Consider the following 23,824-nt stretch of genomic DNA (forward strand, 5'->3'; position numbering starts at 1 on the left):
TACTGTGCAATCTACTAATAAAAGTTCCAATCAATCAATCAAAAGTGTGAAGGAAAAAAGACACTTTTATTTTTCAACCGTACTTCCCGTCAAAAGCCTAAAGACTGACTGCACAGTTCCTGTCTTCACAATAAAAGTGCCGCTCCATCGCGCCTGCACTTACAAAATAAGAGTCTCCGAAAGCCAGCGCAAACAAGCTTGCAAGCCACGGAGTTTGCCGACAATGTATTTCTTGTAAAGTGTATGAAAACGAATATGGAAGCTAAAAAACAACCACTTTCATGTGGTATTAGACAGAAAGGAGGAACTTTTTTTCTCCTCCATTTGAAAACGTGGACTTAATCAAGTCATCAGAATCAGGTAATACACCAAGTTATACTCTTGTCTTCATGAAAGAAAGGAATCTATATGTTAAACATGCATGTTATATTCATTAAAACACCTTTAACATGTAAACAAAAACGGCAAAATAAATAAATATAAATTATATACAGTATATATCAATGTATGTATATATATATATGTATGTGTGTATATATATATATATATGTATGTGTGTATATATATATATATATATATATATATATATATATATATATATATATATATATATATATATGATATGTGTGTGTATGTTACTCATCAGTACTAGAGTAGTTTTTTCACAACATACTTTTTACTTTTACTCAAGTAAATATTTGGGTGACTACTCCTTACTTTTACTTGAGTAATACATCTCTAAAGTAACAGTACTCTTACTTGAGTACAATTTCTGGCTACTCTACCCACCTCTGTATATACTATCATCATAATACAGTCATCACACAAGTTAATCATCAGAGTATATACATTGAATTATTTACAATCCGGGGGGTGGGATGTGGAGGGTTTGGTTGATATCAGCACTTCAGTCATCAACAATTGCATCATCAGAGAAATGGGCATTGAAACAGTGTAGGACTGACTTGGTAGGATATGTACAGCGAGCAGAGAACATAGTGAGTTCAGATAGCATAAGAACCAGTGACGTGCGGTGAGGTTGATGGCTGGTGAGGCACTGACTTCATCACAGTCAGATTTACAAACATATGAACCCTAAAGAGTATCTTATTCACCATTTGATTGGCAGCAGTTAACGGGTTATGTTTAAAAGCTCATACCAGCATTCTTCCCTGCTTGGCACTCAGCATCAAGGCTTGGAATTGGGGGTTAAATCACCAAAAATGATTCCCAGGCGCGGCGCCGCTGCTGCCCACTGCTCCCCTCACCTCCCAGGGGGTGATCAAGGGGATGGGTCAAATGCAGAGGACAAATTTCATTACACCTAGTGTGTGTGTGACAATCATTGCTACTTTAACTTAACTTTAACTTTACACATACAAACTGTAGCACACAAATTTAATAAAAAAAACGTTATTATGGTCTTACCTTTACTTAGAAATTAAGTCCATGCGCCAAAACTAAAGCCCTCACTTAAACTTTCCACGTGCAAGATTGAATCTATTTAAAAAAGTGTAACCGAGGGTTTATAAATGTCGCCTATACTGTATGAAACTACAAAATAACAAACACGGAGGCTCCAGTTTACACGAGGACCACTTTATTTACCTTCTTTCAAAAACCTCCGCAACGTGACGTCACTTCCGCTCTTAGCGCCTTCAAAATAAGAGCTCAAGGCATATACTGTATAACAGCGCATAACAGGAACTTAACATCACAAAGAGGAAAGCCCATGAAAATAGGTTACAAAAGTTATTTAATAAGAAGCCAAAAAGTGCAAAAACAATAATGTTGGTGTTGGAGGAGTTGTGAATTAGGTACACCTGCAGTCTGCAGGTGTATCTAATGTTGTGTCCCTGCAGTTATTCACAACTCCTCCAACACCAACATTATTGTTTTTGCACTTTTTGGCTTCTTATGAAATAATTTTTTTAAATAGATTCAATCTTGCACGTGGAAAGTTTAAGTGTGGGCTTTAGTTGATATAACAATTCTACGGCGGGGGTGCAGGAGGCGAGCCTCAGCCAGTGCGTCTTTTGCAGCCGTTTTATGATCGCTCAGCACAAGAAATACTTTACACACATACAGTTGTTGACAAAATACACTGTACATTATATACCTCAGCTAACTAAACTATGGAAATGTATAATATAGTTCATATAGCAATACAGTCTCACTGCACAGCAGGCCAGCAGTTAGCCGAGTCATTGCGCAATCCATGTTGAGGCACTGAGTGACGTGCCTCAACTGGCTGCTGTTCACCGCACCGTCTCTTCTCAGTATTTGAACGGCAAATGTGAAAATTCAGCGATTTTGAATAAAAATAATCTAAAACTGGTGAAGTTAAATGGAAAATAACTTTATAGTATAATCACTGGATACATATAACAATTTAATTAATTTTTTTTCTTTTTACATTTTTTTTCTTTCCATGATGGCAGGTGAGGCCCCGCCTCACCTGCCTCTAGTGACTGCACGTCACTGATAAGAACAAGTATATACATGTGATTATTTACATTTGATTATTTACATTTGGTTATTTACAATCCGGGGAGGTGGGATGTGGAGGGGGGAGGGTGTTAGTCAAGGGTTGAAGTTGCCTGGAGGTGTTGTTTTAGTGCGGTTTTGAAGGAGGATAGAGATGCACTTTCTTTTACACCTGTTGGGAGTGCATTCCATATTGATGTGGCATAGAAAGAGAATGAGTTAAGACCTTTGTTAGATCGGAATCTGGGTTTAACGTGGTTTGTGGAGCTCCCCCTGGTGTTGTGGTTATGGCGGTCAGTGTTTTTCAACCTTTTTTGAGGCAAGGCACATTTTTCTCACACCACCAGCAGAAAACGTTAAAAAAATGAAACTCCACCAGGTTGTAGTGCCTTATTTTGAGTTTGTTGGTGTTTTCCTGTGTGTAGTGCTTTAGTTCTTGTCTTGCGCTGTTATTTTGGTGGCCCTTCCTGTTTTGTTGGTGTTTTCCTGTAGCAGTTTCGTGTCTTCCTTTGAACGCTATTCCGCACACCTGGTTTGTGTTAGCAAGCGAGGCTATTTACATTGCTGCTATCCTTATTTGTGTGGAGATTGTTGACGGTCATGTCAAGAACGGACGTACTTTGTCAGTTTTTGCTGTCGTCCAGCATTCTGTTTCTGTTTACTTTGTAGCCAGTTCAGTTTTACGTTCGTTTCGCATAGCCATTGCCTGTCCCTTTCCCTTTTGTTAATTTTTGGTTTAAGCATTACATACCATTTTACCTGCACACTGCCTCCCGATGTGGTCTGCATATTGGGATCACAACAAACCATCCTCGAGTCACCCGACACATTCCGAATTTTACAAAGCAACTAACTACCCGCTGCCACCTACTGACGTGGAGTATTACGTGGTTACCCTGCCGAGTTTTACACAGCACAGACACTAAGCAACGGCACATTATTTGCAGATTATAATTATTGATTCGGGCATCAATCGGGGGCGGTACCTCTGGATTGGCAGACCGGGGTGGTGGTTCCTCTCTTTAAGAAGGGGAACCGGAGGGTGTGTTCCAACTATCGTGGGATCACACTCCTCAGCCTTCCCGGTAAGGTTTATTCAGGTGTACTGGAGAGGAGGCTACGCCGGATAGTCGAACCTCGGATTCAGGAGGAACAGTGTGGTTTTCGTCCTGTTCGTGGAACTGTGAACCAGCTCCATACTCTCGGCAGGGTCCTTGAGGGTGCATGGGAGTTTGCCCAACCAGTCTACATGTGCTTTGTGGACTTGGAGAAGGCATTCGACTGTGTCCCTCGGGAGGTCCTGTGGGGAGTGCTCAGAGAGTATGGGGTATCGGACTGTCTGATTGTGGCTGTCCGCTCCCTGTATGATCAGTGTCAGAGCTTGGTCCGCATTGCCGGCAGTAGGTCGGACATGTTTCCGGTGAGGGTTGGACTCCGCCAAGGCTGCCCTTTGTCACCCATTCTGTTCATAACTTTTATGGACAGAATTTCTAGGCGCAGTCAAGGCGTTGAGGGGATCCAGTTTAGTGGCTGCAGGATTAGGTCTCTGCTTTTTGCGGATGATGTGGTCCTGATGGCTTCATCTGGCCAGGATCTTCAGCTCTCGCTGGATCGGTTCGCAGCCGAGTGTGAAGCGACTGGGATGAGAATCAGCACCTCCAAGTCCGAGTCCATGGTTCTAGCCCGGAAAAGGGTGGAGTGCCATCTCCGGGTTGGGGAGGAGACCCTGCCCCAAGTGCAGGAGTTCAAGTACCTAGGAGTCTTGTTCACGAGTGGGGGAAGAGTGGATCGTGAGATCGACAGGCGGATCGGTGCGGCATCTTCAGTAATGCGGACGCTGTATCGATCTGTTGTGGTGAAGAAGGAGCTGAGCCGGAAGGCAAAGCTCTCAATTTACCGGTCGATCTACGTTCCCATCCTCACCTATGGTCATGAGCTTTGGGTTATGACCGAAAGGACAAGATCACGGGTACAAGCGGCCGAAATGAGTTTCCTCCGCCGGGTGGTGGGGCTCTCCCTTAGAGATAGAGTGAGAAGCTCTGTCATCCGGGGGGAGCTCAAAGTAAAGCCGCTGCTCCTCCACATGGAGAGGAGCCAGATGAGGTGGTTCGGGCATCTGGTCAGGATGCCACCCGAACGCCTCCCCCGGGAGGTGTTTCGGGCACGTCCGACCGGTAGGAGGCCACGGGGAAGACCCAGGACACGTTGGGAAGACTATGTCTCCCGGCTGGCCTGGGAACGCCTCGGGATCCCTCGGAAAGAGCTGGACGAAGTGGCTGGGGAGAGGAAAGTCTGGGCTTCCCTGCTTAGGCTGCTGCCCCCGCGACCCGACCTCGGATAAGCGGAAGAAGATGGATGGATGGATGGATTTGCAAAAAATATTTTTTGGACCAATTAGGTGAAGTTGCATAATTTCCCACGGCACACCAGACAATATCTCACGGCACATTAGTGTGCCGCGACACAGTGGTTGAAAAACACTGATATACGTTATGCAAGTAGTTTGACATGTACTTCGGTATCAGGGAGGTGTAGCGGATTTTATAGACTAGGCTCAGTGAAAAGTATGTTGCATTGACATGACAGAAAATAGAACACTGGCTGTGACAAATACAGTAAATTGCAGGTTTACACGTTACAGGAGTGCACGTAAATCATTCTGTCTGGGATGCTGAGTTCAACGCCGGAGCCCCTGAACACAACACCCGAAATGTTCGCTTTCCGGGTACGAAACCAAGGAGTTTAAAATACGCATATTACCTGCGAAATGTGCCCTACTCCCACTTGACGGGAAAGACACCCGTCAGTCCGAGAAGCATGTACAAAATGTTGATGTTTGGATATATTCTTATCTGAAATCCACCTAACTCGGACGAAAGCAGTGAACGTGACCTGTGACGTCATAATCATGCGCTCCAAATGCTACTTTTTGTTTTATATATAATTGCGGTTATAAGATTGAAATAAAACACAAAATTATAAGAATGTCTTCCTCTTTTTTTATTGTTCCAATTAGTTACATTTAGAGTCGACAAGTTATAAACATGCAAATGACTTGGACACGTTCAGCGGTAGGAACGATATACACACTATGTGGCGGGATGGTACTAATACATCCATGTGTTATACAGATCTACAGTATGGGGTCCTAATTTTGGTATTCGTGCTTTTGCCTGTTTGCTAAAATGTTAGCGTTAGCCTAGCCAGCTAACGCCAAGCCCACTTCCGACACCAGAGTGAACGACAGCAGTCCATGTAAGTTTCCACTGTGCTATAATAAAAAACGGCAAATGTTTTTTAAATTGGTGTTAAAAGTAGTATTAAGTTAACGTTGCCTCTGTCATTTTTGTAGTGACACATTCGAATTTAGTGACAGCTATCAAGCTTCATTTGCTTACCATGTATTGGAATATGGTACAACATGAGAGTACGTGTAGTCAAATGCTGTAATATTACATTGTATTCTTTTAATTTTACCCCATTTACACACAGACAAATATTTCTCAAAATTACAGTATTTGGTGTTGAAGTTGTTTGAAACGTGCGTTTTTGTTTTTTTTAATATAAATGACTTTGTTGAAGTGTAGACCTACTAACCATTTAGGGGGAGAATTGTAGTCTGCTGCTATTTTAAGAGTGTAGTTCCTCTTCAGACTGTCAGGTGGCGCTGCTACTGCACTTTTGTAGTCACCATAGTGCAGGGGTCGCAACCAAAAATGTTGAAAGAGCCATATTGGACCAAAAAAATGCAAAAAATAAAATCTTGCTGGAGCCGCAACAAATTAAAAGTGATTATAATGAAGGCAACACATGATGTAAGTGTCTATATTAGCCTACTATCAAAGGCTGACGCAAATCTTCGTTGACAGAAATTTTGTATTCTACACATTTTTGCAACATTGGAAAACATTAGTAAAATGGAGGCTTCTCACAGGATGAGAAAACGTCCGGAAATTACTGGCTTAGAATGGCCAAAGATATACAGGTAAAAGCCAGTAAATTAGAATATTTTGAAAAACTTGATTTATTTCAGTAATTGCATTCAAAAGGTGTAACTTGTACATTATATTTATTCATTGCACACAGACTGATGCATTCAAATGTTTATTTCATTTAATTTTGATGATTTGAAGTGGCAACAAATGAAAATCCAAAATTCCGTGTGTCACAAAATTAGAATATTACTTAAGGCTAATACAAAAAAGGGATTTTTAGAAATGTTGGCCAACTGAAAAGTATGAAAATGAAAAATATGAGCATGTACAATACTCAATACTTGGTTGGAGCTCCTTTTGCCTCAATTACTGCGTTAATGCGGCGTGGCATGGAGTCGATGAGTTTCTGGCACTGCTCAGGTGTTATGAGAGCCCAGGTTGCTCTGATAGTGGCCTTCAACTCTTCTGCGTTTTTGGGTCTGGCATTCTGCATCTTCCTTTTCACAATACCCCACAGATTTTCTATGGGGCTAAGGTCAGGGGAGTTGGCGGGCCAATTTAGAACAGAAATACCATGGTCCGTAAACCAGGCACGGGTAGATTTTGCGCTGTGTGCAGTCGCCAAGTCCTGTTGGAACTTGAAATCTCCATCTCCATAGAGCAGGTCAGCAGCAGGAAGCATGAAGTGCTCTAAAACTTGCTGGTAGACGGCTGCGTTGACCCTGGATCTCAGGAAACAGAGTGGACCGACACCAGCAGATGACATGGCACCCCAAACCATCACCCAACCATGCAAATTTTGCATTTCCTTTGGAAATCGAGGTCCCAGAGTCTGGAGGAAGACAGGAGAGGCACGGGATCCACGTTGCCTGAAGTCTAGTGTAAAGTTTCCACCATCAGTGATGGTTTGGGGTGCCATGTCATCTGCTGGTGTCGGTCCACTCTGTTTCCTGAGATCCAGGGTCAACGCAGCCGTCTACCAGCAAGTTTTAGAGCACTTCATGCTTCCTGCTGCTGACCTGCTCTATGGAGATGGAGATTTCAAGTTCCAACAGGACTTGGCGCCTGCACACAGCGCAAAATCTACCCGTGCCTGGTTTACGGACCATGGTATTTCTGTTCTAAATTGGCCCGCCAACTCCCCTGACCTTAGCCCCATAGAAAATCTGTGGGGTATTGTGAAAAGGAAGATGCAGAATGCCAGACCCAAAAACGCAGAAGAGTTGAAGGCCACTATCAGAGCAACCTGGGCTCTCATAACACCTGAGCAGTGCCAGAAACTCATCGACTCCATGCCACGCCGCATTAACGCAGTAATTGAGGCAAAAGGAGCTCCAACCAAGTATTGAGTATTGTACATGCTCATATTTTTCATTTTCATACTTTTCAGTTGGCCAACATTTCTAAAAATCCCTTTTTTGTATTAGCCTTAAGTAATATTCTAATTTTGTGACACACGGAATTTTGGATTTTCATTTGTTGCCACTTCAAATCATCAAAATTAAATGAAATAAACATTTGAATGCATCAGTCTGTGTGCAATGAATACATATAATGTACAAGTTACACCTTTTGAATGCAATTACTGAAATAAATCAAGTTTTTCAAAATATTCTAATTTACTGGCTTTTACCTGTATGTATGTATATATATATATATATATATCAAAGTTGCAATTACAGTACAACATCTGTGCTTATTTTTGTGATGATCTCTGAATCAACGTCATTCAAATATCAGGACAGTTTCAATTTGACTGTTTAGTTCACCTTCTCCCTCAAGGGACAGAGGTCACTATTTTGTCACGTTGGGCGTCCATCCAAAAGGTAAGGCATAGTCGTAAAGTACACATTTTGAAACACTAAACCTGTGTTGTAAACCTTTGCACTTTTGCATTCATATTAGTTCAAGTAAGGAAGGTTAGCAAAATGAAACGCAATTGTCACATTCAAATATTCTACCTCAAACGGTTAGGGTAGCGTTTTGGCACTGTGAAATTGTTTTGGAATCGTGTCTATCATTCACAATCCCTATGTAATAGAAGAACACATGCTTTTTCTGATTTTATGCATTTTAAAGCGTAAATAAAGGACTATAAAAAAAACTCTAACGTTTCATATACACGCTGTAAATATATATGTAATGTCGTAACAGGCACAATTATATTAACATCTAATATTAATGTGTTTGGGTCATTTTTAAGCATATGGCGGTGCATTCATTTTACAAAAGCATCACAGCGTTCACTATTCCCTTCAATAATAACTGCTGCTACTACTAATGCATACTTGCCAACCCTCCCGGATTTTCCGGGAGACTCCCGAAATTCAGCGCCTCTCCCGAAAACCTCCCGGGACAAATTTTCTCCCGAAAATCTCCCGAAATTTAGGCGGACTCAGGTCCTCCACAATATAAAAAAGCATACCTGCCCAATGACGTTATAACTGTAGAATGATGGAGGGCGAGTTATTGGTTTCTTATGTGGGTTTATTGTTAGGCAGTTTCATTAACGTCCTCCCAGCGTGGCAACAACACACAACAACAACAGTCACTTTTTTGTATACCATAAAGCAGTTCGTCTGCAGTAAACAGCAATGTTGTGACACTCTTAAACAGGACAATACTGCCATCTAGTGCATTTGATGAAAGCACTTTTGTGCGTGCCACACAGCAATGCATCATCAGATATATATATAAAAATAAAAAATAAACATTGACAGAGAGGGTGTTCAGCATGGTTCGAAAAATAGTGACAGAGAGTAGAACAAGGATGGACAATTCAACCCTTAACTCAACAATGAGTAGATGAGTGTTATGTGTGTGTATATGTGTAAATAAATGAACACTGAAATTCAAGTATTTATTTTATATATATATATATATATATATATATATATATATATATACATATAAAAAAAAAAAAAATATATATATATATATATATATATATAATAAAATAAATATATATATATATATATATATAGCTAAAATTCACTGAACGTCAAGTATTTCTTATATATATATAAATATATATATATATGAAATACTTGACTTGGTGAATTCTAGCTGTAAATATACTCCTCCCCTTTTAGCCACGCCCCCAACCACGCCCCCGTCCCACCCCGACCACGCCCACCCCCACCTCCCGAAATCGGAGGTCTCAAGGTTGGCAAGTATGTACTAATGGCAGACTTCATGAAAGACAACGACTATTTTGCGGCAAATGATGATCAGAACCTTATGTTTTTAAGCCTGAATATATGGAGTATGATCTGCCAGTTTTAGGACCTACTGTATGTGCTAAAAACTACTGTATGTGCTAAACAAATCCAGCTTTGGTAAAACACTAAGCATTATGTATCAGTTTTAATGATGACGATGTCATTTTCTACAGCCATTCACGTCATGTTAATACCTATGTCTCCATTTGTGGTGTTTTTTTTTTTCACCCCCACCTACAAAGGTTTGTTTCTCGCTTCTTGGTCAAGATGTCAAGTCCCAACCCTTTGGTGAGACTGCAGCAGCGAGCAGACGAGGCTGACCGGCTCATCGAGTACCTTAAGCAGCAGGTTCAGCTCTTGAAGGGAAAAGCCAGTAAGTTTGTATATGCACTGTATAGCTGTCACTTTTGTTAGACCAATGATTTTAAAATTAAATTAAATATTCAAGCAGTGTTACTGTTCAAACTGTGTAATGTTACAGTGGCCAAAAATATAAATATAATTGTAAAATTAAAGCTGCAAGCAGCATTGGTCGGGCCGGCGTATTTGGCAGGTGCTAGTCCTAAGTGTCCCAATACTTTTGTCTACTTTTAGTCTGAAGTGTCCCAAGACTTTTGTCTAGTGTACCTACCTTGTCTGCATTGTGTGGGCACGTTGGTGCTTCCTGCTTTTAAGCAGCCATCTTAAAAAAACAGCAGCGCAGCAGCATCAGCGCAGCGGGTCTTTGAAGGGTCATAAAATCAAAACCGGAGCAGGTATTAAAACGCGCTTCTGTAGTTTTATACACAAGGGTTTAATCTCTCTCCTGTGTTAGTTTGAAGCCGAAACGACAAACGCGCTCAGAGGAGATAGTTTTTGAAGGAAGGTGACCGGTTTTTACAAAAAATTTGTTTTGAAGGGGGAATAGCAAACTTCCTGTTGATTGGGGTTGTCAATTTATGAAATGTAGGTCTAAGTGAGACCTACATAGAGGTTTTTGTTTCATGTCTCTCCGACCTTCCCAGGGAGAGTTACAGGCAGTTTTGTCAGTTTGTTTATCCGAGGAGCAGTTTTTTGTGCGTTTCATTAAAAAATTGCGCTAGAGCACAATTTTGAGATTTGGGGTTAGGTTTTTTTATTAGATGGCAATTTTTTCCAGTCCTGATGTGTGTATTAAGTTCGGTGAGTTTTGAAGCATGTTAAGGGGGTCAAATTACAGCTCAAAGAGGCAAAAGTGACTGTTTTTAGTACATTTTTGTCTTGAAGGGGGAATTGCCAACTTCCTGTTGATTTTTGCCCGAGGAAATTAATGAAAAGTAGGTCTAAGTAAGACCTACATAGAGGTTTTCGTTTCATGTCTCTACAACATTCGTACTGGGAGTTATAAGCAGTTTTCTTTCTAGGGGGCGCTAGAGCGCAATTTTGAGTTTTGGGGTTTGGTTTTTTGATAAAAAGTTTTGCCGTATATTACTGATGTGTGTGTAAAATTTGGTGAGTTTTGAAGCATGCTAAGGGGGTCAAATTACAGCGCAAAGTTGCGGAAGAATAATAATAATAAAACCTTACAAATTCAATAGGTCCTTATGTCCCATTGCATAAGGACTCCCTTTGGGAGTCCTTATACAATGGGCCATGCAGGCCCTAATAAAACCTTTGCCTTGTTTTTTATTGAATACTTAAGCCTACTACGCTACTGTATTTCAACTGTATTTCAAAGTCCACATAAAATTAAAACAAGTTGTCAAACATACATCAAATGTGCTGTTCTTTCCCCGACAAGTAAAATAATGATAATAAACAAAGTAAGAAACCGCAGACAGATGTTGACATAAAACCACAGCTAGCTGCATTCCTGAATGGCCTTAAAGAGATATAGCAACCCACAAGCACACAAAAGGCTCATCAATCACCCACATTGATTAAATCAGGGTTAATATGGAGATCAGTTCCACAGTTCTTTGAAACTTTGCAGAACAATCATTCATTGTCAGTCTAATCTTCTCCAGTTTGAGAAACATCTTTCATCCTGCGGGTGTGGCATAGAGGCGCTGTTGCCTTCCAATTTAACACAATGAGTCTTCTAGCAACCCCCCGCAACCCCAAAAGGGACAAGCGGTAGAAAATGGGTGGAGTCTTCTAGCCAGTAAAGTAGTGAATGCTACAAGATTCTTTTTGGATTTGCTAAGGGTAGATGACCAAGGTGCTACCCAAAAAAGCCCGTTTAGAGGTTTCGGTTCACTCCTTTCACCAGTAAAGATTAGATTACATTTAGATGTATTGGTCCCCTTGGGGAAATTAATGTTCACTGCCGTACATTTGAACAATGGACATTACACATCACAAAAACAAAAATAACAAAAACACATCATACATGACCAGGGGTCGGCAACCTTTACAAGTCAAAGAGCCATTTTGACAAGTCTCACAAATTATAGGAAACAATGGGAGCCGCAAAAATATTTTGAAATTTTAAATGAATTAACACTGCATACAAAGATTTTTTTTGCTTTGTGTTGTATAAACTAGGCGTCTTAGACATGCCTTTATATGGAATTTTGATAGCTGGTGCGGTACGCGGATTTTGATCAATTGCCGCTTGTCAGCGTCATGCGTGCCGTGATGGTACAGCATTTAGCAACCACTACCACCAGCGTGCCTGATCAGCCACACGTTGTATGGGCTTTCGCTTGCTCACGAAGGTGTCAGCAAGGCATACTTGCTCAACAACCACACAGGTTACATTGATGGTGGCGGTATAAAAAAAACTTTAACGCTCTTACTAATAATGCGCCACACTGTGAACCCACACCAAACAAGAATGACAAACACATTTCGGGAGAACATCTGCACCGTAACACAACATAAACACAACAGGACAAATACCCAGAATCCCATGCAGCCCTAACTCTTCCGGGATACATTATACACCCCGCCCACCTCAACCGACGCACAGAGAGAGGGGGGGGGGGGGGGGGGGGGGGTTGGTGGTAGCGGGGGTGTATAATGTAGCCCGGAAGAGTCAGGGCTGCATGGGATTCTGGGTGTTTGTTCTGTTGTGTTTATGTTGTGTTAAGGTGCAGACATTCTCCCGAAATGTGTTTGTCATTCTTGTTTGGTTTTGGTTCAAAGTGTGGCGCATTATTAGTAAGAGTGTTAAAGTTGTTTTATATGGCCACCGTCAGTGTAACCTGTGTGGCTGTTGAACAAGTGTGCCTTGCTGTCACCTACGTGTGCAAGCAGAAAATGTATATTGTATAACAAGTGTTGGACTGGCACGCTGTTAATACAGATTGTAGAGGGCGCCAAAAGTTGTACCATCATGGCACGCCCTTATTATAGTTATATGAGTGATAATCGGTTAATATATATCCCGGGAGTTTACTGCGAGAGGCACTGAAATCCGGAAGTCTCACGGGAAAATTGGGGGGTTCAGCAAGTAAGCTGCTGAGCCGCATCAGAGTGATCAAAGAGCCGCATGCGGCTCCGGAGCCGCTGGTTGCCGACTCTTGTACATGACCAACACACATTAACAGGCTTGTCAGACAGGTCGGCCGGGCCTGCTGTTGAGGGCGGCTATAGCTGCAGGGATAAGGCTTTTCCTGAGGCGGGCCCTCCGGAATTTGATGGTTCTGTACCTGCGCCCTGATGGTAGTGGGATGATGTATTGATGTACGGTAGTACAGTTTGTAGTTTGTTAGTAGATGTAATAAGTGTAGTTTTTCCCTAATTGGACAAACTAAGTCAAATGGTTTGCTTTGCCTTTTTTTAAATATTTAAAAAAAAATTATATATCACTTTCCAACAAATATGGCATACTGGCTTGTTCGTTTGTGTTGATGGGCTCATTCGGTTGGAAGCTGAAATTTTCCCACACAGGGACATCATATTTTTTTCCTCCTAATTTGTGTTACTTTGCGATGCCTCTCGCTAGTGAGCAGCGACCAATGAAGCTCTGTCTGTGCTAGGGATGTCCCGATCCAGGTTTTTGCACTTCCGATCCGATACCGATATTGTTTTTCCACTTCCGATCCGATACCGATACTGACCGATACCGATACTGACCGATAATGGCCTATCCGAGCATGTATTAAAGTTTAAAGTTATTTAGCCTACTTAGTTGTCAGAATCATGTTGAAAAGGGTTTTAGTACTCTTGATAACAACTAGCCAGCTGAATTAGGGGAGTTTGAATAATACACAATGGTTGGTAACAAGAAACTGACCTGTTTATTCAAGGATAAACACAAAATAGACAGAATTATACATGACAAACAGAAATGGCATCATTGAAACTAGGGCTGGGCGATATGGCCTTTTTTTAATATTGCGATACACGATATATATCTCGATATTTTGCCTTAGCCTTGAATGAACACTTGATGCATATAATCACAGCAGTATGATGATTCTATGTGTTTTGATTGATTGATTGAGACTTTTATTAGTAGGTTGCACAGGGAAGTACATATTCCGTACAATTGACCACTAAATGGTAACACCCCAATAAGTTTTTCAACTTGTTTAAGTCGGGGTCCACTTAAATTGATTCATGATACAGATATATACTATCAGATATATACTATCATCATAATACAGTCATCACACAAGATAATCACATTGAATTATTTACATTATTTATAATCCAGGGTGTGGAGGGGGGCGCCAGATGTAAGTGTCAAAAACACAGCCAAAAGAGTTTGATATGAGAATAAATCTAAAGTTAAAATAAAATAAAAAAATAAAATAAAATATAGGGTAGAAATGCACCCATTTGCAGGAAATGTAGTCTTGATTTTCAACATTTTCTTTCAAGGCTTGCATGTCTACATTAAAACATTCTTCTTCATACTGCATTAATATATGCTACTTTTAAACTTTCATGCAGAGAGGGAAATCACAACTAAAAAAAAAATCACTATTTTTTTCATACGGTGTTGATGTGGAAATGTTTGCCTCGGCATTTTGATGGTGTGGACGTGTGGCACCGAATGGAGATAAGCGTCTCGACAGACCATACAATATTTGAACAATGATGACGAAAACTGTTGTCTCTGTCGTATCCGTGTGTCGAAAATTGTTATGCGCTTATTTTATTATTTAATTTTGTGCGTGGCATAGATTTGCCGTGTGCAAAGGACGCTTGAGCAGGCGCGCACCTTAGCGGCTGCGCTAGCATCACAGCTAACGTTAGCCATGCTGCTACCTCGCTCTCTGCTGGGAGAGGGCGTATACGTATGTGACGTATGTAGTGACGTATGTCGTGACAGTATGTGACGTGTGTAAGAAGGTGCGCTTGCTGTCTGTGAGAGGGAGACACAGGAAAGAGTGAGAAGAGCCTGTCGTGTAATGCCAGCAGCTAAAAGCAACTGCGTGAGAATCCACAGTTGAAGGTGTGCTGGAAAATGCGGAACGTAAATTATGGAGCAGCAGAAAAGTGGAATGTATTATTTAAATAGGTGCGTTGGAAAACACGGACCAGAGTTTTTTTTTTAAAACTGGATCTGGATCGGCATTTTCCCATGCCTTGCCGATACGCATTTTTTTGCAAATATCGGCGGCCGATCCGATCCAAATATCGGATCGGGACATCCCTAGTCTGTGCATCCTGTGCGTTTGTGAGCTAGCGGTCCCGTCCCTGCCCACAGAGACAAAGATTGTAGATGGTTAACACGAGAATTCGCTGCGTCCATTTATTTCTGCTATTGAATAAACCTGTTCGGGTACTGAGAGCGTTGCACAGAGTGAACCCTCATGCACCCAAATAAATCTCATTAATTGTAATTCATTGTTCAATTATTTGATTTATTATTAGCCTGGTCACTCTTTAGTATATTTGCTTTAGTTGAGAATTAGTTCCTAAAGTACCGTTTTTCTGGAAAGTAATGAGAGTTTTGCCTCCTTGCAGTTGCCCAGGCCAGCGTCAAAGAGGAGAAGAAACTGCTAGTGGAAAACGCCAAACTGAAGCAGGACATCGATGCACTGAAAAAGCAGCTGCTGGAGAAAGAAAAGAGTAGGGGAGGTAACGTAGACTTTGGAATAGTTTTTAGAAATGGGATCCAATGTTTTAAAGTTTTGATTGACACTTGTTAAAGGTGCAGTGTTGTGCAAAAACACATTTCTAATCACTGCAAAAAGTCAGTGTTCAAAAACAAGAAAAAACAAAAACAAATTTAGGGGTATTTTGTTTGAACTAAGCAAAATGATCTTCCAATAGAACAAGAAAATTTGGCTTGTCAAGACTTTCCAAAACAAGTAAAATTAGCTAATTTCAATGAACCCAAAAATAGCTTAAAATAAGTATATTCTCACTAATAACAAGTGCACTTTTCTTGGTAGAAAAAAAAAATATATGAGACCTTTTTGCTCAATATGTTGAAAAATAGTCTTAAATGAAGTAAATGCTAGTGCCATTATCTTGACATAATGATACGCGCTCGGCATTACATTTCTTGAAACCAGCAAACTTATTCTAAAAACTAATTTATTGTTCTTAACGGAAAGGTAACAAGGCAAGCGCTTGTTACTCTCGGGGTCTACTAGCCGCTTAGGCAAATCATATTGTCTAAAAATGCATTTTCCCATCGATAACATGACATCATCGAGCCAAGTGCGTGCTCTTTCAGTCAATTAGTGCGCATATATACAGTAGGGCTGCAACTAACGATTAATTTGATAATCGATTAATCTGTCGATTATTACTTCGATTAATCAATTAATAATCTGATAAGAGACAAACTACATTTCTATCCTTTCCAGTATTTTATTGAAAAAAAACAGCATAATGGCGCCATGTTCTTTCAACTTGCCAAATAAAACAAGGAAAATGTTACAAAAATGCACACTTTTGACACCCCTGCTACAGATAATAAAAAATGTAATCTGATAAATCTATGGATTAAAAGCAGAGCCTGGCGACGCATGCACGTTTATCATAACTCTCTCTCTCTCTCTCTGTCTCTGCCCCTCCCTCACCAATGCTGCTGCGCACACCTCCACAATTTTTGTTTTTAACCCCTTCTTAACCCTGAACGTACATTGAAAATACACGCAACCCTAACTCAAAATGCCGGACATTTGAGGCGTTTGGGGGGCACCGCCCGGGCGGGGAGGACGTGCCTGGTGAAAAGAGGACGTATGGTCAGGACCTAGTTTCACCGGACATGTCCTCTTTTGCTAGCATGCGAGCAGCTAACGGGCTAGGATAGACTGACCATACGTCCTCTTTTCACCGTACATGTCCTCTTTTGCGGAGCTGTCAGGGCGGAGTTTCCTAAATGCCTCAAATGTCCGGCATTTTGAGGAGTGTTTACACAACGTGCAGTACGCTACTTAATATGTCCGTGTGGAAACTCGTTCGGTACACATCCGCACCGAAACGAAACCGCCGTATCGAAACGGTTCAATACAAATACACGTACCGTTACACCCTTATTATTGTTTCTCAGCTGTTTGTAAATGTTGCAGTTTATAAATAAAGGTTAAAAAAAACAAAAACAAAAAACGTAGCCTCCGTGCGTGCGCATAGCAAATATCCAACGAATCGATGACTAAATTAATCGGCAACTATTTTTATAATCGACTTTAATCGATTAGTTGTTGCAGCCCTAATATACAGCCCGGCCCCCGGCAAAAAAAATTTAAATTGTATTTTAAAGAATTTACCTGAATGTGCATGAACCTTTTCTGTTCAAAATAGTTAGAAATGTCACATTTTAAATGTTTAAATATTAACTGTCAGTTTACTGTACTGTGCCAACTATACTACTATATGAGTACGTATTTTCTATTGTTTCATCGGAAATAAAACAGCAAAGTCCATTTGGCGGTCATCTGTTTTAATTATGAGACACAATTGTGTCTAAGGCATGATTTTTTTTTCATGCTTGAAATAAGAAATTATTACTTTAAAAAAGTAGTTTTATACTTGTGAGTGTTGATGACACAGCTTTGCAACACTTGATATTCTAGTTTCAAGCATGTTTTACTCAATATAGGTCATCAAATCTCAGCAACAAGCTGTAATATCTTACTGAGATCATTTAGGAGCAAAACACTTAAAACAAGTAAAAGACTCTAACATAAAATCTGCTTAGTGAGAAGAATTATCTTATCAGACAGAAAATAAGCAAATATCACCCTTATTTGACATATTTTATCTTACTTAGATTTCACTTTTTGCAGTGTAATGAGCAGGGGTCCCCAAACTTTTTGACTCGGGGGCTGCATTGGGTTAAAAAAATTTGGCCGGGGGCCAGGCTGTATATATATATATATATACAGTGGGGCAAAAAAGTATTTAGTCAGCCACCAATTGTGCAAGTTCTCCCACTTTAAATGATGACAGAGGCCTGTAATTTTCATCATAGGTACACTGCAACTGTGAGAGACAGAATGTGAAAAAAAAATCCAGGAATTCACATTGTAGGATTTTTAAAGAATTTATTTGTAAATGATGGTGGAAAATAAGTATTTGGTCAATAACAAAAATTCTACTCAATACTTTGTAATATAACCTTTGTTGGCGATAACAGAGGTCAAACGATTACTATAGGTCTTTACCAGGTTTGCACACACAGTAGCTGGTATTTTGGCCCATTCCTCCATGCAGATCTTCTCGAGAGCAGTGATGTTTTGGGGCTGTCGCCGAGCAACACGGACTTTCAACTCCCTCCACAGATTTTCTATGGGGTTGAGGTCTGGAGACTGGCTAGGCCACTCCAGGACTTTCAAATGCTTCTTACGGAGCCACTCCTTCGTTGCCCGGGCGATGTGTTTGGGATCATTGTCATGCTGGAAGACCCAGCCACGTTTCATCTTCAAAGCTCTCACTGATGGAAGGAGGTTTTGGCTCAAAATCTCACGATACATGGCCCCCTTCATTCTTTCCTTAACAAGGATCAGTCGGCCTGTCCCCTTAGCAGAAAAACAGCCCCAAAGCATGATGTTTCCACCCCCATGCTTCACAGTAGGTATGGTGTTCTTAGGATGCAACTCAGTATTCTTCTTCCTCCAAACACGATGAGTTGAGTTTATACCAAAAAGTTCTATTTTGCTTTCATCTGACCACATGACATTCTCCCAATCCTCTGCTGTATCATCCATGTGCTCTCTGGCAAACTTCAGATGGGCCTGGACATGCACTGGCTTAAGCAGGGGGACACGTCTGGCACTGCAGGATTTGATTCCCTGTCGGCGTAGTGTGTTACTGATGGTAACCTTTGTTACTTTGGTCCCAGCTCTCTGCAGGTCATTCACCAGGTCCCCCCGTGTGGTTCTGGGATTTTTGCTCACCGTTCTCATGATCATTTTGACCCCACGGGATGAGATCTTGCGTGGAGCCCCAGATCAAGGGAGATTATCAGTGGTCTTGTATGTCTTCCATTTTCTGATAATTGCTCCCAAAGTTGATTTTTTCACACCAAGCTGCTTGCCTATTGTAGATTCACTCTTCACAGTCTGGTGCAGGTCTACAATTCTTTTCCTGGTGTCCTTCAACAGCTCTTTGGTCTTGGCCATAGTGCAGTTTGGAGTCTGACTGTTTGAGGCTGTGGACAGGTGTCTTTTGTACAGATAACAAGTTCAAACAGGTGCCATTAATACAGGTAACAAGTGGAGGACAGAAGAGCTTCTTAAAGAAGAAGTTACAGGTCTGTGAGAGCCAGAGATCTTCCTTGTTTGAAGTGACCAAATACTTATTTTCCACCATAATTTACAAATAAATTATTTAAAATTCCTACAATGTGAATTTCTGGATTTTTTTTCACATTCTGTCTCTCACAGTTGAAGTGTACCTATGATGAAAATTACAGACCTCTGTCATCATTTTAAGTGGGAGAACTTGCACAATTGGTGGCTGACTAAATACTTTTTTGCCCCACTGTATATATATATATATATATATATATATATATATATATATATATATGTATGTATGTATGTATGTATGTGTATATATATATATATATATATATATATATATATGTATGTATATATATATATATATGTATATGTATGTATATATATATACCGGTGTATATATATATATATATATATATATATATATTTATATGTATATGTGTATATACATATATACATTGTCTTTATAATCCGTTTTGTCATTTAACCAGAGGTGGGTAGTAACGCACTACATTTACTCCGTTACATCTACTTGAGTAACTTTTGGGATAAATTGTACTTCTAAGAGTAGTTTTAATGCAACATACTTATACTTTTACTTAAGTATGTTTAGAGAGAAGGAACGCTACTTTTACTCCGCTACTTTTATCTACATTCAGCTCGCTACTAATTTTTATCGATCTGTTAATGCACGCTTTGTTTGTTGTGGTCTGTCAGACAGACCTTCAAGGTGCCTGCCTTACTGGTGACGTTTCACTTCGTTCCACCAATCAGATGCAGTCACTGGTGACGTTGGACCAATCAAACAGAGCCAGGTGGTCACATGACCTGACTTAAACAAGTGTAAAAACTTATTGGGGTGTTACCATTTAGTGGTCAATTGTACGGAATGTGTACTGTACTGTGCAATCTACTAATAAAAGTTCCAATCAATCAATCAAAAGTGTGAAGGAAAAAAGATACTGTTTTATTTCAACCGTACATCCCGTCAAAAGCCTAAAGACTGACCGCACATGAGGACGTTCCTGTCTTCACAATAAAAGTGCCGCTCCATCGCGCCTGTGCTTTCAAAACAAGAGTCTCCGAAAGCCAGTGCAAACAAGCTAGCAAGCTACGGAGTTTGACGCCAATATATTTCTTGTAAAGTGTATAAAAACGAATATGGAAGCTGGACAAATAAGATGCCAAAAACCCACCACTTTCATGTGGCATTAGACAGAAAGGAGGAACTTTTCTTCTCCTCCATTTGAAAACGTGGACGTTATCATCACGACTGTCTGATTACAATCAATGCAAGTCATCAGAATCAGGTAATACACCAACTTATATTCTAGTCTTCATTAAAGAAAGGAATCTATATGTTAAACATGCATGTATATTCATTAAAACACCTTTAACATGTAAACAAAAACAGCAAAATAAATACATATAAATTATATACTGTATATATCAATGTATATATATATATATATATATATATATATATATATAATATGAGTGTGTATGTTACTCATCAGTTACTCAGTACTTGAGTAGTTTTTTCACAACATACTTTTTACTTTTACTCAAGTAAATATTTGGGTGACTACTCCTTACTTTTACTTGAGTAATAAATCTCTAAAGTAACAGTACTCTTACTTGAGTACAATTTCTGGCTACTCTACCCACCTCTGCATTTAACATCAATTAACATTGATGTTCATCAACATTTAACATTGTCACGTTATCGATGGGAAAATGCATTTTTAGACAATATGATTTGCCTGAGCGGCTAGGAGACACCAAGAGTAACAAGCGGTAGAAAATGGATTAGAAAGGAAAGATTAAAAAAAAAAAAAAAAAATTACTTGGGACTTCCTGTTGGCCGGATCCGGCCCGCGGGCCATAGTTTGGGGACCCCTGGTAATGAGGTTCAAATATTGTCCCTAAAACCTGTTTATGAAAACTCCAGCATCTCCCTCACTTTTTTGCTCTATGAGGTCATGTTAGATAAAAACCCTTCTCTTTGGACTTGATACTACTTTTGACCCACCCCTATCTAATTAAGCCCGCCTTTTGCATACTCCCGCCACTCACAAATAAATGTGTACACTTCACTACACGTCTTATATCTTCAAGTGGTGAAGTTTCTGATTGACAAAAGTCATATGATGATTTTTTCTTTTTCTTTGCCGCAGTGCTTGATGTAGCCGTGCCATCAGTGGAAGGCGGCGTCCAGTGCCTTTCCCACGCCGCTCCTCCCACGCCTGCGACTGCGACCGCGACACCCTCTGCAACCCCTGCCGCTGTCCAGAGCCCTCCCCCAAAAGATGACAACAAAAAGAAGCCGGAGAAAAAAGGTGACATATGGAGCGCAATCCGCCGCACATTAACGTTCTTCCTGTTATTAATCCTTTTGAAGTCATGACAAGCCATCAAATTGACTGTTACTGTCCATCGAGCAACACATTGTGTTCCATCGTCTGTTTAGCTACGCTGACACCATTAAAAGTGACCTTTTGCCTTCTTTTAAAACAGTTCACCAGATGCAGCAATCTTTTGCTCATTTCATCTCAGAACATTTCTCATATCAGGTGTTGATGGGTTTCCCCAACTAAAAAAGCCTTGTGTCGTGCTGCGGAGAACACCCGCTCATCATAAAACCACAGTGAATTTATTGGATTTCAAGTGTTAAAGTGGTCAAGTCTAAATAAGTCGAGGTAACAAAACCTGCATCTGTGTTCGATTAAATAAAGTGTGCTAATCTTCAGAGGCCCTCTTGGTCAGCTGTTTACTTCTAAAGGTTGTTTTGTTTTGCCGTGATGGCTGCCATCGGCGGCGCTCTGCCTCCACTTTATTGGAGGAGATTAAATCTTATTCCAGGCAGACGCCCGTCTTTGTTTCATCTCTTCCTTCGTTTATTTTTGGCCAGTTGGTGTAGGGTTCTCAAACAAACATTTCCTAGAACCTCACATTGCACATTTGCTAAACCAGCATGAAAACACTCACAGATGCTTCTGTTCCAAACATGTTAAATACTTTAAGTCCACATTTGTCTGCACAAACAAACTCTCATACTGACTGTTGCCTAATATAGAGAAGAAGCCGCAGCCAGCCGCAGGTCTGGAGGACATCAAGGTGGACGTGTCTCGCCTGGACCTGCGCGTGGGACGCATTTTGACGGCAGAGAAACACCCGGACGCAGACAGTCTCTATGTGGAGCAGGTGGATGTTGGCGAGCCCTCACCCAGGACCGTGGTCAGCGGGCTGGTCAAGCACATTCCTCTGGAGCAGGTACACTCTCACTTTTAGACACTTGAAAGGGGACCTATGGTGATTGTAATGTACATTTAATACACTTCCTTGTGGTCTAGATCACTTCTTCCACTAAGTACCACTTCAGAAAACACTTACAATGACCAACTATAAAAATCTGTAGCGTAGTAGGCCTAAGTGTTTATTAAAACAAGTTAGAAGTGTTATTTAGTACCGTATTTTCCGCACCATAAGGCGCCCTGGGTTATAAGCCGCGCCTTCAATGAACGGCATATTTCAAAACTTTGTCCACCTATAAGCCGCCCCGTGTTGTAAGCCGCATCTAACTGCGCTAAAGGAATGTCAAAAAAACAGTCAGATAGGTCAGTCAAACTTTAATAATATATTAAAAACCAGCGTGATGTGGGCGCGCACGGAGTCGTATATCAACATGGACGGAGCTGCGTGAAAAAAGCCACCCGGCCTCTTCGCGTAAACTTACCTTAACCACTCGCTCATCTTTTCTTCATCCATCCCTTCGAGTTAGCTTTTATGATGACGCCGGCTGGAAAGGTCTCTTTTGGCAAGGTCTTCCTTTTGAATATCACCATGGGTGGAAGTTTCTGGCCATTAGCATGGCAAGCTAGAACCACAGTGAAGGCTGACTTCTCATTCCCTGTGGTGCGAATATTCACCGTACGTGCTCCCGTTGTATCCACAGTGCGGTTCACAGGAATATCAAAAGTCAGTGGAACCTCGTCCATGTTGATAATGTTCTCTGGCCGGATCTTTTTTTCAGCTATCTTGTTTTTACAATATGCACGGAAAGTAGCCAGCTTTTCTTGAAAGTCTTTAGGCAGTTGCTGTGAAATAGTAATCCGTGTGCGGATGGAGAGATTGCGTCTTTTCATGAACCGGATCCCTGTCGCTTAGTAGGAGCCATTTTGTGGTCTTTACAGATGTAAACACACAAAGGAAATGAAACGTACGGTAATATCCGCGCGCTTCTTCTTCTTCTACGCGGGCGGGTGGTTGCTTACAGTAGAAGAAGAAGCGCTTCCTGTTCTATGGGGGCGGGTGCTTACCTTGGCGGTTGCTTGCGTAGAAGAAGAAGCACTTCCTCTTCTACGGGGAAAAAAGATGGCGGCTGTTTACCGTAGTTGCGAGACCGAAACTTTATGAAAATGAATCTTAATATTAATCCATATATAAAGCGCACCGGGTTATAAGGCGCACTGTCAGCTTTTGAGAAAATTTGTGGTTTTTAGGTGCGCCTTATAGTGCGGAAAATACGGTATATTTAATATTTTTTAGCCACTGTAACATTACACAC

The 23,824-nt window shown here is 40.8% G+C and overlaps 2 protein-coding genes across 3 annotated transcripts in view; one reads left to right on the plus strand and one right to left on the minus strand.

Moving 5' to 3' along the window:
* Nucleotides 1-5,382, minus strand: part of tbck (TBC1 domain containing kinase) — an 86,333-nt gene extending 80,951 nt beyond the window's left edge. The window contains exon 1 of the mRNA XM_061923011.2: nucleotides 5,248-5,382. The gene's annotated coding sequence lies outside the window, so the exon portion shown is untranslated. The remainder of the gene's footprint in view (nucleotides 1-5,247) is intronic.
* Nucleotides 5,383-5,634: 252 nt separating this feature from the next.
* Nucleotides 5,635-23,824, plus strand: part of aimp1a (aminoacyl tRNA synthetase complex interacting multifunctional protein 1a) — a 33,433-nt gene continuing 15,243 nt past the window's right edge. The window contains exons 1-6 of one of the 2 annotated variants that reach the window (XM_061922996.1): nucleotides 5,707-5,742; nucleotides 8,205-8,248; nucleotides 9,886-10,016; nucleotides 15,527-15,640; nucleotides 21,435-21,596; nucleotides 22,334-22,530. In XM_061922996.1, the coding sequence (XP_061778980.1) occupies nucleotides 9,911-10,016; nucleotides 15,527-15,640; nucleotides 21,435-21,596; nucleotides 22,334-22,530 (579 nt within the window). In that variant the 5' untranslated portion in view covers nucleotides 5,707-5,742; nucleotides 8,205-8,248; nucleotides 9,886-9,910. Of the gene's footprint in view, nucleotides 5,743-8,204; nucleotides 8,249-9,885; nucleotides 10,017-15,526; nucleotides 15,641-21,434; nucleotides 21,597-22,333; nucleotides 22,531-23,824 lie in introns of both variants that reach the window. The other variant, XM_061922995.1, reaches the window with a different exon arrangement.

The sequence above is a fragment of the Nerophis lumbriciformis genome, linkage group LG27, assembly GCF_033978685.3.
Source record: "Nerophis lumbriciformis linkage group LG27, RoL_Nlum_v2.1, whole genome shotgun sequence".
NCBI lineage: Eukaryota > Metazoa > Chordata > Actinopteri > Syngnathiformes > Syngnathidae > Nerophis > Nerophis lumbriciformis.